Raw genomic sequence first — 17385 nt, forward strand, 5'->3', positions numbered from 1 at the left:
GGCCTCAGTGGTGAGGTGGAAGGCTGCCACCTCATTAATGATCGGATCAAACAAGCCAGAGCCTGATTCCCACTGAGCTCCTCATTTTGCTGGCGTTTGAGCAGAATGAATTCTTTCTCTGTGAGGATCACAGTGGACGGCAACACAAACACTGCTCACTCTTACTTTCAGTTATACACTGTTTAATGAAACATTCGTGGAATTATGCAGCAAAATACAGCTTAATGGACAACCCTTTTTCTTTTCACTCAGGATCGATCCACTGTGTTTGTCGCAGCTTTATTTGCATTTGTACTTCACCATCTGCAAACAAAATGCACGTAGCGGTGGTGCTAAATGAGGGCAAATTCCAGCGTGGAAGTTTAAATACACCCAAACTCAACAAGAGAGTGTTGAATCTCAGAGCACCAGTGAATCCAGACAAGAACTTGAGAGCAATTTAATGACAACAAGCTTGTAGTCAGTTGTTTGGCTGATGTGGAGGGGAGTCCTACTAAATCTCACTCGCTGGATATTGTGTGGAGAAGAATTAATAGGACATGACAGGATAAATGGTCTCCAAGGCCCACTCTTCAGTGGGCATTTTTTTGGTCGGATAAAAAGCCTGCATTCGGTTCAAGCTTTCGGCTGCCTTTGGGAAATGGGGAAAAGTTAGAGAAAGGAGTAAGAGAAAAGTCTGCAACAATAGCAGAAAGGTACTACAAAGTAATTATTTTATTAAATTATGCAAAAAATGGTACTGTACTACTTGAAAATATTAGATAACATGAGGATTCCCATCAGCTTCTCCTTATGAAATTGAATGCATGTCAGATTTCCAAAGGTAATTTACTCTGTAAAAGCATTCATATGAGTTTTACGTGACTTACAGCACAAAATGACACTTTAGTAGAGAAACTGTAAGGTCAAAGAGGAGGATACGTTTAAACTTACCTTCTTCCCATGTGTGACACCCATGTCCTCAACATAAATCCAATCTCGGTGCCTGTTGGGCTCACAGTGCACGGTCTCAGCAATAATTTGAGGTTACTCCCTCTCTCTCTCTGCTCCATGAGCCAAAAATACCACAGAGAGGGGAAAGGACTCTGTACTGAGACCAACGGCGAAGCTCTCAGTGAAGGTGTGACTAACTCTGAAGAACAGGCCAAAAGGGCTCAAAATATTTAACGTACAGTGAAAGTGGGAAAAAAAACAAACACATTTCTGTCGTGTATTTAGGCGGAATTGGTGTTTAGCTTTCAAAGGAGAAATTTATGAAAGAAAACATTTATAATGTGCTCACAATCATTTACATCAATTAAAGGCTTCTGCTCCTGTTTATGTTATGAGCCTGGACGAGGAAGAGTTTAACTGGAGAGATACTTCCTCACAGAGTAGCTCGGATTTGTAAAAAAAAAAAAAAATGAATTTGCTGTTTGAGGTCAAGTTATCCAAGTGATGTGTGTCAACTTCTGCAGAAAACTGTGAAACATGACCAAAAATCAGTGTTGGCAGCTGCTTTGTTTGTGGTGTCTACACTGTATTTTTTTTTTTTTTAATAAATAAAAATGATAATAACACAGACACCACAAACACCTCACTTATTGTTAATGGTACATAAGTAACGGGCTGCTATAACGCCACTACTTCTAGCAGGGTCCTTCCAGGTGAAACAGAGGCCCTACTCCAAAGGAAATCCCCAGGCAAACAGTCGATCTGACTTGGACTCACTGATTCACTCATTGCATTCACCTGGAAATAAGTCAGTCGCTTGTAAGTCAAATAGTGGCGCACAAGAGCACATGTATGGTCTGTTTGAGTTAAATATCCAACTCTAAAATCAGACATTATAAATCGCTATTCTCCAATGCACACGCTTCTGCAAGGGCGATGTAAATGTCAGGAGTCACAGACTAAAGAGGACATTTAGGGAGTCGTGTCTTCTGCTGCTGGAAAGAAGTGAACTGCAGAAGCATTAACAGACTGCAGTGAGCAGACATCCATCATGTCACCGATAGAAAGAAACAATATGGACAAAGTTTCACACCCTTTACTCCAACGCTATGAAGTATTACACCAAATACTTTTTAAGAATTCCCTTGTGGGATTAATAAAGTAATTGCATTGTGCTACACATAGTATCTCTATTATGATTGAAGGGCTCCAGTTTACTCTGTTTTATCTTTTTCTAGCTTACATTGAATCCAAATACTATGGCGTCTATTCTGAACACTGTTTATTATCATAGTAGTGCTTGATTGCTGTGCATTTGCTAATAAAATGACACTCCCAGTGTAATGCAAGGCTCTAAACACAGTCTGTCTTCTGTACGTGGAGAGGAGCGGTCCAGACTCAAAATGTTATAACTGTTTCCCTTTCTGAAAATCATCAGTGACTTTAGTTTCTGTGGGATTTTTTACTCTACACTTTTGTCATCCACAAGCTTTAGAGCTTCTTCTTCTTTTTTCAAAAGAAACTGTAATCAGTGGCTCACTGTCAGTAGCTTCAACCACAATGGTTCAGTCGTGTGATTATATAATCATGTTCTTTGTAAACGATTTTAAGTTAAGAAAGGCCCTTTCCAACAACTGGTGTTTATGTGGGAAAAAAAATGTATCTTCATAATTTCAAGTTGAATGAAGTACATTTTAAGGGTAAAGTTACAGAAATTCAAGGCTAGATTTTAAACTTATTTTGTGGTTGGATTTGCAATGTATTTGAGGACTATTCCAACAAACCTTCAGAAAACTTTAAATCGAATTCACGAAATACATTTTAAACATATTTGTTCGATTATTTGGCTATTGTTGAACATATTCTGCACAGATTCTTTGGTTGTGGAAGGTTCACAACAGTATTTTGCACTGCTTGCTTGTAAAAAAAAAAAAAGAAAAGAAAAAAATATAATAAAGCTTGATCACATTGGGCCCCATCACACATGAGAGACTGAAAAGAATATGAAAAATGCTTTGAAAAGATAACTTTCTCTTCCTCCACCGATTTATCACCTCACCAATGGTCAGATTTATCTTGTAGAGCCTGACCTAAAGGTTGGAAATCACTTGACTAATTAGTTGATATGTTAAATTGGCTTCGACCCACAAAGAACCATAAAGTAAAGCTTAAAAATGTTTTTCATTAATTTATTTCAGTGAGGAAAATAATTACAGGCAAGTACACCAAGAGATTCTTTAATTCAGAATGTTCTATTACTATTGATGACAATGATTACTAATGTATTCATTTATTGTAAACACAGGTTACATCAGCAGTCCTTCCACTCAGGAGATCTAAATAAATACATAAAAGCAAGTAGCAGAAGACAAAGACATGTAGATGAAACTGTGGAAAACTTTGGAGAAAAAAAATCATGCTTTAAATACTTAAAGATAACAGCTTTTAGACGTTGGAGAACAAGTGATACTGTGTGTATCTTACTACCAGGACTATCTATTTTCAAAAGAAACATCCATGTTCAAGTTTGTGTCACTCAGTCAGTCGCTGGGCTTCTCGGAAAACAGCCGCTCACCTCCACTATTTCTGGCCATCCTTCATAAATGTTGGTTTTCTCATCATTAACAGCTCGCTGCCAGGTGAACAGAGAAGAGAACGTTTTGTTTTTATCATCCATTCCCCCACCACTCCTACCCCTTACCTTTTAATGTATTTTAAAATAGATGGTCTTTTCTGACACTAACGGAACAAAGAAAGATGCACTGAACAAGTTCACCAACCTTCTCAAAGAGGCTTTTGATTTCCGTCCCAGCTCTGCCAGCAAACACCCAGCTGTCTCGTTGTTTTACAGACCTGATCAAAGTGCTTCCCATACCGACAAATATCTCCCTCATTTCAGGTGTCATCCTGCCACCAAACAGTTGAGTGGGTCAGATTTTGTTATTTAAAGTCACTCTTACATGTTGAATACTTGAGATCTGGACTTACTTTTTTGTCATGTCGTCAAACGAGGAAACTAAAACTATCAATCCTGGTTTTATTGACTTTAGGTAGGCCAGGATATCTTCTGGGTCTTTTGTCATGAGGAAACAAATAAACAGTGAGTAAAATGACCATTACATGAACGCTCAAATAAAGCTCTGAAGTTATTTCCTGATTGTATTTTTTTTTAAAGGCATCTTACTTCCATCTTGCATATTAAGACAGTCATGTTTTACAACCACTCCATTTTCACCTATAAGGACAAAAAACCAACAAAAAAACCAGGTTTTACAATTGACAAATCCAATATGAAGCATTAAAATTGTGAAATGAGTCTGTAAATATAACTGATAAGTCAGCCAACATTTCCCTTATTCCATAAATGCTCTATTGATATGCAAAAAACAATAAAATACAAGTTGTAATGTTTTGCATTTCCTGTACAAACATAGTTTAATCTTGATTTAAGAGAAGAGTTGTATTGCCATCTTTAAGCTCCCGCCATCTATCTTTTATCCACTACAAACAAATACTTTTTGATGAAATGTGTTTGTTTATGTGCAGTCTTGAATAAAATAGGGATTTATGAATGTTATAAATCATTGCATTCTGTACTCATTTGCGTTTACACATCAGCTCAACCTTTTTTTTTTGTGGGGGGGGTTCTACAATTGAACGTGAGACTGCTAATATGTCTTTAAAAATGACAAAGCATCCTGTATATGACCAGTTTATCATTGTTTTAAGAAGATGGGAATAGTTTTACTCACCATCAACAACCACCACGTTCAGCCCTGGTCCCACATTATTCAGTACATGACTCACGATGCTGTTAAAACACAGCAAACTACCAGTTTCACTGTCTAATGTCGGAGTTGATTGTAATTGATTCAGGTCCCTCTCCATATTCTATTCATACATACATTTTACCATCAAAACAGATCTTTGGCCCAACAACATTTGCTGCTCCGCTCCTGATGTTTAGAGCGAAACGGTCGGGCGGACAAACTGTTGAGAGGCCACACTGCGGCGAAGGCGAGGTTGTAGCTGAAAACACAGACCACAGGGGCAGTGAGAGTAAACTTAAAAAAGGTGTTTTTTTAAAGGTGTGAAAGTCAAGAAGCAACCTATGGAACAACATTTTATATTTGACCCACCTGTTTTGAACTGTTGATCCTCATAAAATCCTAAAGCAGAAAGGTGGAGGTGGCAATCGTTGTGATCAAAGATTGAAACGTGGCTCAGTTTTGGATGCTATGGAAAATGATCTTACCAAGAAAACCTTTCACTTTCTCCAGTGCGCCGTAATAATGGATGGAGACTCCTAATGTGATCAGGACAGCAAGCGCAGGCGCAAGTTGCCAAATCACTGTCAACAAGAATAGGTGGAGGATGGATGTACATTTGGAGTAATACACACAGTACACGTTTGCTGTAAAGTGAAATCTTACCTTGACATCTCATGTCTTCAATAAATCGTACAGTGTCTTTTCTCAGAGGAGGAACAGTTAAGTCTTTTAACACGTACCTGAAGCACTCAACATGTAATACAGACACAGCAGCGCCACCGTGTCCTCTCATCTATGAGGCTGTTCCAGACACACCTTATGGGAGGTGATGTGTTGGGATATACAAGCCCTACTTTAAAAAGTGGGATGTGGCATTAATATAGTTTTACACACCCACACACACTGACTCTGACACTGTGAACTGGATGGTCAGGTTTCTCTGTATTATACTGTCAGACAAGGGAAGGCGTCTGTCACAAAAGATATACCATGTAAAGCGGACAATGACTCCGTTCGCAAATAGCAGATTGTGCATCGCTGGTTGCAAATGTGAAACCCATAGAGAGAGACGGCAGAAAGAGGAGGGAAAAGGGTCAAACGCTTCATTTTACAAATTGCACGCATAAATGAATAAAAAAGGTATTAAAATAAAATCATTGAACCACTTGGCTTTTCTATTTCTATGTAAATTTGTAGTTAAACACATATGATGAGATGTTATCTGGATAAAGCAGCTTATATTTGTATATGTATAAATGTACGGAAAATACTGAAGAATCAATAACACTCAAATATCAAGTACACTCTGCTTCCTCTTTTTACATCCCACTCAGAATTCTAACCTGGGTCCCTGAAACTCAAGATCAAGACCTCACGTGGTGCACAGATCAAGAAACAAACACCTTTTGTTTAAGAAAAAGAAGTGTATTGAAATAATAAATTAATTGCATTTTAAAGACCCAATCATTACAGTAATGGGTGTTTTTCACTCTATGCAACACGGAGTTGTTCAGATGGTCAATGATCCTTCAACTGATCTTTCAGCTCTCGCCGACACTGATTTTTTTTTATTTCTCACAGCTTCCAAAGAAAAACTGCTTTTTCCTCATCCCTGCTTTGACATCAACACAATTGTATAATGGGTTACAAAAATAAACCCCAAAACATCTCCTTCAGTGCTTCTTGACAGGTTCAACAACACTTTGAACTTTACGGGCACCGTAAAGTGTTAATAAATTTCCGTTTATTGCTTGAAAGGTGTTGACAGAGTAGAATATTCTCCCCAACTTAATCTGAAAATCTACACTGGTTAATTAACTGAACTGTGAGTGAGAGCTACAAACTTGTTACAGCTTAAGGAGTGTAATCGAATGTAATTTTCCCTTGTAGTTGCACCGACAGATTGACAGTGCAGAGAAAAACAAGAAATCAAATTATATTTAATCACAGAAGTGGACAAAAGCCATGGCAGTAAACACAAAAGTGTCAGTTCTGTCAGAAATAGACAACACAATAGTCAAGACTGTACCGAGTCCATTGTAAAAAAAAAAAAAAAAAAAGCATGCACAACCACAATCCTGAACCATAGGGAGAGTGACTACAGTCTGATAAGTGAAGAGGACATGACCAGTGTGTGACTGAACAGAGTCAGTGACTGAGTGAAACAACCCGCATGAGTGACTGAGTAGGATCGAATTGAGAACTGAAAAAGAAGCATGTATACCCAAAAAGTAATGAAATCTTCTGAAAGATGATCCTCAATAGCTAAATTAATGAACCGAGGTTTGTCAGAAGATCATGTCAATCAACACAATAAAGCTGGACAAACTAAGAAAATCTGTTTCGATAAATCACAGGTTTCAGCCGATATGTGGTCAGTTTGCTATTTGAAAGAAAGTCACGTTATAGAAACAGCATTTTAGAAGGACAGATAATACAAATAGCTCTTTTTAAAAGCAGGACATGAACACAGACTTATGTGGAGACACACAAGCACTCAAGTAGAAATGCCTCACCAGAAAAAAAGTGAAAAAGAAAAGCCAGTGGGTTGGTTTGGGCTTTAATGTCAAATGCGGTTGTCTTATAGTCAGTGTGGTTAAAAAAAAGAAAAAGAAAAGAAAACCAACAATCTAACCTTGCATACAATTAATTAATCTTCTAACTAAATAGACACAACCTGAGGGAACCAAATATGTATTCTGATTGAGATTATTTCATCTGCTTAGTGTCTAATTCTGTCCAATTCTGTAAAAAAAATATTCTGAACACACCAAACCATGCACCTAATTCAAAGGGGTTTTTAATAGAGCACAACTCAACACTTCAGCGGGCAAGGGGCCATATTTGTTAACATATCCTTTTATATTTCCTGCTAAACTAACCATGATAACGTAAACACTACATGGGGGGGACCTACTTTTTGTATTAACCATAAAAGTTTACCCCATGACAGTGAGCCACAGTTTAACCCATTTGCTTTATGAAAATATTTCATAATCCCAGCTAGTACACCTGAATGATTCATTTCAATATGAATAGCTGTGCTTGAACATCAGCACACTGAAAACTAGTCTAAGTGATTTTATCTGTATTCAAACAGATGCACAATACGTGCAGTAAGTCGTCGTCCCCTTTATAAGACATTATACTGCAAGACAGTGGCACTCAATCATGTGTAGGTTATATTAAAAAATGTCCATTGATGTCCATAAAACACGTGTGACTTTATACGGACAATGAATTTACATATATTTTAGTGAGTGCACTATAATGGGTTAAATAATGAGGTCTTTATATTCAAGGCGCAATACTGAAGACAACCAGTAGAGGGCCGTTGTGGTCTACACTTTACCAAGCATAGGGGAGATTTAAGTATTCAGAAAGCAGCTCATAGCACTGTGAGCATCAAACACTCATGCTTGATTGCATTTTGTTCAATTGCAGAAAGTGTTTATGGGTTAATGGAACAACCACAACAAAGATTTTTAACACAGCTAGTCACAGCTCCTTCACCTGTAATTCAGAAGCAATTATGACGTTGAACCTTCTAATAAATCATATATTCATTCATTTTCATTCAACACACTTCAACCAATGTACAACTTGAACATATTCGATCGGAAATGCAAGTGTGTGAAGCACCATCATTATCAGCTCTACGGATATTAGCAACTGTTTTTTACGATGTGTTTGGAAAACCTGGAATAATCTACAATCTTAACAAGAAGAGCCGGATGACGAAAAACTTCACAGCTTAATTTGTTGATCACACAAATAACAATTAAAGGGAAGCCATACTGAGTTCTGATTAACTGTTAATCAGTTTGAGCTGACACGAGCATCCTGTCACATGGATGTTCACGTACTGATTCTCGCCAAGTATGCAGAGCTGCTATATTTTCTTCCTCTTTGTGACAAATGCAACCGTCAAGAAAACATCGTGTAACATCACTCAGCCTCAAAATTCATTCAAGAATGAGCTCACCTTAAATGGGTTAGCGTTACTGTGAAAAAGAGGAATATTTTCAAAGGGAACTGGTCAACGGGAAAATATTTGGAGTCTTGCAAAGACTATTATTATCTGTCGCTCAATTAGGCTGCTCAAAACATCTGAAATGTGAAATCTCTGTGTAATGGCTTTGCAAAGACTGTTTATTCCCTGGATGATGTTCGACATTGATGCATTCTGCAGTAGACTTGAACACCCTTAGGTTGAGACACTGTCCATCTGCCTAATCGAGACATTTATTGCATAACAACAAGAGTATTCTTAAGTGTTTTTTCCAGCATCCTGTCAAATTGAGGTATGTACTGTGCAAGAATAGACCAACGCTTCCTTCTCCAAATTAATTAGCCTGGTTTTCATGTGAAGATCAAGTAAAAACACAACAAATTTGAATAGTGGAGTCTCATGAAAGTCTGCGATCAGGCTTCTTTTCTAAAATTACCACAAATATAGCTGCATTTTCAAAGAAGAGACATCAGGTATCACCGCTGACCAAATTACTCCTACTTTTTACTTTCACTCTATATTTAGCACTGTGGATATTACACCATCGCCTGGTTAAGAGGAATATGAATTGGAACTAAGTTAAGATCATTTTTAAGCTTAAATTAACACAAGAGGTTGATTTGGGTTTATTCTCCTGCTATGACTTTAGCCTGCAGTCTCCATCGGGCAAAGGATTGGGGAGATTCCTGGATGTCCCGAGAGGCAAGAACTGGGACCAAAATAGATCCTTATCAATAGCTGAAGGTCGCTTTAGATTAGGTATGCATACTGCATTTTACAAACTATCAACCTAATCTGACTTGATGAAAGACAAAATATTAACTCAAAGAGTAAAGAGATTGCACACCTGTAATAATTTAGCCAGATAAGAAATGTGAATCCCATAATTTCATTCAGACTGAAGCTGAAACCAGTCGATTAAATGATCTTCAGAAAATTATTCCGCAGCCACAACAACTTTATGGAGCAGTTTGTCTCAGAAAAATAATTAAATAAAAGGCAAAACAGTGACGTGGTGGTTCCAGGCTCTTAGATGTAACAAATACTTTAATTTCTTGTTTTGCAGCTAAACATTATTATTAAGTTTGATGCAAGCTTGTGATCAGTTTATAAATAAATAATAATGAACATAGAAAACCACTAGATAAATATAAATTCCTCAGCGAGTCCCCCTAAAGTCCAGGTGCAAATTTATTCCAGGAGCTCCTGTCAGGGGAAGAAAAAAAAAAAAAAAAAGGAGATTTAAGATGACATTTGATGTGATGAGGAAGGTTGCTGCTGAGCTGACTTGTAGTGGCGGGACAGATGACAGCGAAAGCCACAATCAGGGAGGCCATGACACACTGACCTCGTCCGACTCTTCTCCCACTGTGCCGGGTCCTCGGTCGCCATCCTCCTCTGTCACCCCCGAACGCTGATCCTCCATCTGCCTCAGCACGGAGTATCTGTATGTGGCCTCGCTGAAATGAAGCCATGCGAGACGCCCGGATGAATGTGTTTTTAACTGACCAAGATTTTTAAATAACCACGGCAGGGCTCATTAAACAAGTTTGCCTACTTGACGGGGAAGCAGTATTTCCGTATGATCAATACAGCGGCGGCCACCGCCACTGCAGAGACGAAGATCACCGATGCAATGATCCCAGGGTGAAGCCTTAACCGGGCCTAAAAAGACAAATGAATGCAATAAGACCTAACAGTAGGGTAGTTAAAGAGCCCATAAAGCTAACAGCTCAGTTCATGATGTGTGGCACAGATAAAAGAGGAAATACAGGCAGGAGATATGACAGCCGAACAGTTGTTCATTATAAATCACAGGACCGCGCGACCCAGAAGCTCAGCAGCAGGGCACTGAATCTCTGACCGGGCACAAAAACCCGACACGCTTCTGACAATCACTCATAACAACTAATGACAACCAGCCTCTTAAAAACTAGGTCAAAGGTCATTTGTAATGTCAGGAGCAGAGTGTGAAGACACAAGTCACTTCAGTCACAATTAGGATTCACATGCAAACACAGGAGCGATTCATGGCATGTGGCATTGTTGGGGATAATAATTTCAAAACGTGATAAAGCGCGAGTGGTATAACATGTTTTATCGGCACACACTTATATTCAACTATCAAAACATCCATCTATATCCCCCTCAATCCTTTATACAGATGAACAACTTCCATCACTGTCAGTCTCATAAAAACTCCATCCCCTCTACCAGAAGGCCAAATTGTGATCAAGTACATTCAGCACAAAGATTTATGGAATTGTGGATACTAATCTAATAAATAACCTAACTGCTGTGACACTGTTGGTGCAACTTGGGATTCAGTGGCTCAAATATACTTTGACAAATGGACATTGTGAGATGGAGATTGAACCAACAACATTTAGATTTAAAGATAGCCTGCTCTTCCAACTGATTGGCAGTTTCCTCATTCGGTTACTGAAATCAACAAAAAGTGAAACTATAAATACCTATACAGTCATTACAGACACCCAACCTGTTAAATCAATCAACTGCCATCAGTTGCTCAGACTCATGTTATCCACGTTGCGGTAAAAGTCCTTAATTTTCAATAACAAAAAGAATATTTGTTTTGAATCGCCGCATTACTTCTGGGTTTTTCTCCTGGTGCGACTTTAACCTTTGGGTTTAACTTTAGTCCACATATTAAACAATTAATAAATGTGGTTTATTTTAAGAATAAATCCAGAGATGAGCTGAGATGAGAGTAAAAAATATAAAAGGAAATAAAAGTATTGTGAATATTTTAAAAGAAGATATAACATAATAATAAGAATTAACAATAAAAAACACCCATCAGTATTTACAACATAAATCAAACAAATGAAAGACTAACAAAAAAACTGGAACCATTTCAAAGGGAAAATATATGTATTCATAGTAATTTACAGAGGATTTAAGAGGGGAAGGGTTTTATACTGAAGCATGACTTCATTGTATTGATTAGTGGTAAATCCAACTTTTTGGTCTTCCTAAATAAACAATATATTACATCTTCAATTACTGAGATTATGTTTGCCTACAGTTTCCTTCTTGAACATCACTCTAGTGTCCAGCCACCGTCTGCTTACACCATAAGACTCATATTTGGTTGGCAATATACTTTTATATCCACGAGTGCCACGGCAGAAATCTGTATTAGGATTCACCCATTCTTCCATCTTCTACAATGCTTCATCCAACTTGGATTCACGGTCTCGAACTGTTGTCAGCTCAAAAAAAGCAAATGACCAAATGTCCACTTTTAAAGTCCTGTAGCCAATGGTGTGGTTATAAGTTCCTGAAAATGGTCAATTTTTCATTGTTTTTTCAAAGCACATATATTTGAATTGAGTGGCACTTTGCACACTCCGATCTCTGTTGTGTGTCACATAATCCCCAAGAGGCTGCTGTGTGCTCTACTACGCACACAAACAGTTGAAGCTGATATAATATCTGACAAATAGAGCTCAGAGCAGCATTGTGTCTAATCTGCCCACAAAGTGACAAAACACAAGTGCTGCCTTTCAGAGGAAGTGAGAAACGCTTCCCCATTTACCGTCTGAAGTATGGATATTTTTATCTGTTAAACTAATATATTTGTGTTTACTGTTTACATTATTATATTGAAACTGAATGAGGTTTTTAGTTGAGGCGGAACTGACTAAACAATAATTGATTTTTTTTTTCTTTTCTTGCAAGGCTTTCAAAAGGAGTTGCTATTCCATCTTTGTAGGTTGCATTTCTGCAAAGATGAGGCCTCATTTCTATCGTTATTCAATTTCATTGCGCTCTTTAAGTTATTTTGTGCTATTGATTGTGGGAAAAAGATTTTCTTTTAAGGCATAATAAAGAGTAACCGCTGAGAAACTGTCTTGGTGTGCGTCTTCAGTTATAGAACCCAACAACATCCAACGGACCCAACAACCTCCAGCCTCGTGCCTGGCGGCCAAACGGAGAGTTCACTGGTATGGTCGCATGCTCTGCATGCCCCTCCGGACATCCTACCAGGGCGATGCTTGACATCAGACGTCCTCGTGGTGCACCAGATCGACGTGATCACCCGGGACCTTAACTCACTGCGGCGTGACCCTGGAGCAAGCCCATCAGCTCGCCCAGAACACATCATAGTGGAGAAGACACGTTACCGAGGTCGGCTTTATGCGCCCCAAAGTGCAAGAAGATTAAGTGAGTTTAATGTAGCCCACGTACACACAACAATGCTTTCAAATAGTAGATGGACACTAGTAATGGAGGACTCTGGAGAGGTATGACTCTCAGTCCAGATTCTCCCGGGACTTGGTGGTTTCATAGTTGAGAATCACCTGGAAGAGCAATCCAACTTGTCATCTGTCCAAAATACTTGTCCATGTACTCGCCATTGTTAATTTTTATAGTGTATTGTTCTCTGTGCGCATGTGTGTGGTTTCAGTACAGAAACGATCAACAGCACCCACTAGTGGCCCTACATGAAAAACTACATTGTTGTCAGCATTTCTGCTATTTCCGTGTAAATGGACCGCTTTCAAAACAATTACTAAAACAAAAAACAAAAGACGATGCATTTGAAATGGTGTTGTGGCAACGGGGCCTTCATTTTCTATCCGTACAGAGGGGCAAACTTGAAGCAAACAAAAAGTATAATTTAAGAATCTTAAGACCAGGTCATGTGTCAATAAAGACCTCAAGTCCAGTACTTTAATCTGAAAGTGTTTCAATTCTCCGTGTGTATTGTACATGTGCTGTTTCAATGTTTCACGTTCACTCCCGTTACACGTCACTGGACACGCACCACACACACGCACGCACACACACACACACACTCACACACACACACACACACACACACACACACACACACACACACACACACACACACACACACACACACACACACTTATTCTAATCTGCACTGTACTTTCAAATGGTTGCGTTGTGTAAATTACGGATTACGTCCGCAAACTATTTACAAAACCAGCAAGAACTAAAAGAGTCTTTTTCTTTAAACATACCTGTTGTGCGGACATCCTTATTCACAACAGAGCCTCGTTAGCCCGTTGCCATTATGGAGCTCAGAAATCAGCACAAGGAAGAAATAAGTGAGAAACACCAACTTATTTACTTCCTACTTCTTCCCAGCTCTCTCGGCTGCTTCCGGGGTTGCCAGATATGAACTCGTTTCCAGCCAAAACACAACATAAACAACCCAGACTCATTAAAAACCAAGAACCCATGTTCAAATGATCCAGAAGCACATCACAAAGCGTCCTGAAGCTTGATAAAGCTTCACAACTGCACTAAATATATTGATAACTGAAAAATAATAGGATACCTGGATAGTGGCAACGTTTAAAAGATTAAATGAGGTCTCCAGCTGCAACCTGTAGTCATGGATCAAAGTCAAAGGAGTTTGAAGGAAAATTGAAGGAATTTCCCATTACGGGATTCATACAATCATACAATGATATGATTTTGACATATAATAGCAACAATTTGGTCGATATTTAACCCCTTGAAGTTTTTTCACCAGGGTTTTGTATTTAGTTCTTTTGTTTTGCCCAATCTGGCAACCCTGCCTACTTCCACTCTTTCACTTCAGGACCCAACATGTGACCTTGTCATGAAACATTAATATGTCAGCTGGCTTACAAGTCCCAACATAGATCAGATTAAAGAAGAAGTCTGTGTAGTGCAAAGGCTGTTGTCTAAATATTTCAGTATTTCAAACATTGCATAAGCTCAGCCTATAAATGAAATACTCTGTTAGTTTGATGGATGGTAGGAACAATTGATAAATACTCTAATGACTGTAACTTTGGGTACTTGTACACAATTTGTCATTTTTTAGGGTGACTATATTGTAATTTCAAAACAGAAAGAACATTCACAGCCCAGCCTCAAGATATGTAAATTATATTTATTTGATATGTTCTATATACATCCTCTGCATTGAAATATACTTCAGCTGTTTGACAAAAAGAATACTGTTTTATAATCAAAGTCAAAAACTCTGGCTTCCCCAAGGTTTGATTCGGTCTAAAATAATCTGTTTTTGACAGTCAATGAAACCAAAATAACACGAACATTTCTAGAATGAAATATACACATATATACAAATATATTCAGTCTGTCAAAACTTTAAATACAACAGAGTCACGGGTCATATTTCTTGTTTCATAACTAACAAAACAAAGAATAACTCTTCTGTTTTAAACAATTCAACGAATGTCACTTTTGCTTTACAACAAAATAATGGAAACAATAAAACTGTCCAAGCTCTGGAAAATGACTAATTCACAAACTACAAATATCTATACTCATATTTACTTTTGTTTGTTTTTCTGTCTATGTGAGCAATTTCATACTACACAATAATAAATAAGTGCCTGCTTTGCCCACGGTGCACCCAGCCACCCATTTGTCCAAACTGGGGGGTTAAATGTAAAAGTTTTTCTTCAGTTCTTTTAAAATGCACTACTTGTTCTTTGGCATTTTGAGGGCAGAACTGAAGCAATGCTGCTCTGAGCATCGGATGTCTGTGAGCGCAGCCGAGCTGTCCACAGGCCTGCCTCCTGGGGATTACCTTAACTGCAACACACTACTGGCGCAATGTGAAAACAGGACATTTAGTCACTCTATTGAATTCAAAACAACAAATGTAGCATTTGTTTATTCAGAGAAAATATACTTGCTGTGTACTTGCTAAATACTGTTTTTTTTCAACAATGTGATTTACATGTAGATATTCCAAACATTCAGTCAAGCACTTGCTTCTAACAAATGGTTGAAAAAATAAGAAGCTGTTTAAAATATCTGTAGTAAAAGATGTTGTCTTCCTGTCCTGCTCACGAGCCAAATGCCTTTTTTCTTCAGAGGAGCAGGAACAGTTAACATTTGCACATATTAACTAGTATGATGCATGCCTGCAACTTGAAATGAACATTAATCTTTTAAAAAATTAAACTAGTATTCTGAGGCTAGTTTCTATGCAAATTGTTACTTTCACATTGGTATTTTCTTTTGTAACCGTATATTTACTTGTCGTGAAGTAAAATGAAGGAAATGCAACAGTAGTGGTACCTGAGTACAAATTTTGCACTGGTCAATTCAAAATATTCCTTTATTCAACATTCAGAGCATCTTTAAAATGGAACACCGACTCTACTCTTGCATTAACAATCAAATCAATGGTTTCTCTGAGTCTGGTTTTAGAATTATGAAACAGAACATTTGGTAATCTCCTTTTTTTTAAATACTGCAAGTTCAAAAAACAAAAAACAAAACCTGTGCAGATGACAACTGTTTTTATTTAGATTATTGATCCAGCAGTGATATAGCTTGATCAAAAATCCCTGGGAATATATTAGAATCTGGTAAATAAACAGCTTCGCCTCCCTTTTTTTCATTTGACCCTTTTCTTTGTGAATAGACAGTTTATTTCAGGCATAGCATTTTGAATCAGTCTCCTGTCAGGCGCTCATCAGGTGTGATGAATGTTTTGGCAGGACTGTTGAAAATATCTGCCAACCTCATGAGTTGCCTGTCTGTTGTCACTCCAATTTACAGTTACACATTTATTTGTGAATACAGTTATTACAAGATGAAAAATAAAACATTAGAATTTCAACTGTATTTTCATGTGTTGCACAAAAAACGTTATCTTCGTTCTTATTGCCCGTAAAGCTCCGGCTCACAGCTCATTATAATTCCAGGTGAACATGGGACCAGTACTATTTCAATGTAACTCTAAACATATGCACTCATCAGTTTATTTTCTTATTAGCGTCTGTGCACTGAAAGTTTCCTAAGGACCCTGAAATTGTAATTATTATTATTATTATTATTATTATTATTATTATTATCATTATTATTATATTGAGTCTTGTACTTTCTATATTTGTTAAAAATCTATTTTTGAGGACCTAAACATATTAAACTTTTTGAAACACTTTGCACAGTCAGGACTGGCAAAAAAAATGTGACAATTTGGAGGAATCATACATGTGACTGGAAAAATGGCTTAAACGGTGCCACCTGGAAATTTTGGAAAATTCAGCCCCCGGATTCAGTTTCACCAAGAGCGACGGAAGTCAGCACACATATGTAACAACCCAAGATGCACGAAAAAGTCCTTTACACACATACAGAAAACTCGACAGGGTTTTCGTGCAGCCCCACTGACAATAATTGTGGATGGTACGGACAAAGCTGTAACCACCGGTTTCATTTTTCATCACCCTTCCTTTAAGGTACCAAGCACTGAGGAACGGGTCTCATAAGGAGGCGCTACAACGCAGTCGTCTGCTGACTGATAGTGTCAATCGTCACTCTCGACTTGCCCGTAATATTCAAATATTTCTTTGGCCATAAACCCTGCTGTTGTTGTTTATATAGACCGCTTTGAGCACATGAGTTGTATTGTTAACTCGGTCTATTGAAATGTTGGCACACCACTGCACCGCGGTCTTTCAGTGAGGTGCAGACACTCCTCTCAGTAACAGGAGAGGAGGAGATTCAGCCGGAGCTGGATGCTCACATTCACAATGACAAATTTAAGCTGCGTCATGGACAAAGGAGACTCAAAGCTTTGACTTGGATGGCCGTCCACTGCCGGCTGTTTCCACGTTTTTCACCCGACACATATCTGCGTTGTTCACAACCCTGCCT

General features: G+C 38.2%; 2 protein-coding genes across 2 annotated transcripts in view; both read right to left on the reverse strand.

Moving 5' to 3' along the window:
- Positions 1 to 3301: 3301 nt before the first annotated feature.
- LOC308129464 (protein FAM3C-like) lies at positions 3302 to 5379 on the reverse strand (the record flags this gene model as incomplete). Its single annotated transcript, XM_080495408.1, has 9 exons — positions 3302 to 3565; positions 3714 to 3840; positions 3922 to 4006; positions 4118 to 4168; positions 4686 to 4744; positions 4839 to 4962; positions 5073 to 5102; positions 5189 to 5239; positions 5367 to 5379. The coding sequence occupies 9 exons, from the start codon at positions 5377 to 5379 to the stop codon at positions 3470 to 3472; spliced, it is 636 nt and encodes a 211-aa protein (XP_080351534.1). The 3' UTR covers positions 3302 to 3469.
- A 1298-nt stretch (positions 5380 to 6677) lies between these two features.
- Positions 6678 to 17385, reverse strand: part of cfap20dc (CFAP20 domain containing) — a gene marked incomplete at its 5' end in the record, with an annotated part of 35075 nt that continues 24367 nt past the window's right edge. Inside the window, 4 exons of the mRNA XM_080495409.1 lie at positions 6678 to 9921; positions 10064 to 10175; positions 10274 to 10380; positions 12727 to 12777. Of these exons, the coding sequence (XP_080351535.1) occupies positions 9907 to 9921; positions 10064 to 10175; positions 10274 to 10380; positions 12727 to 12777 (285 nt within the window). The 3' untranslated portion in view covers positions 6678 to 9906. The remainder of the gene's footprint in view (positions 9922 to 10063; positions 10176 to 10273; positions 10381 to 12726; positions 12778 to 17385) is intronic.

Source organism: Blennius ocellaris (genome assembly GCF_963422515.1).
Source record: "Blennius ocellaris genome assembly, chromosome: 4".
Lineage (NCBI taxonomy): Eukaryota > Metazoa > Chordata > Actinopteri > Blenniiformes > Blenniidae > Blennius > Blennius ocellaris.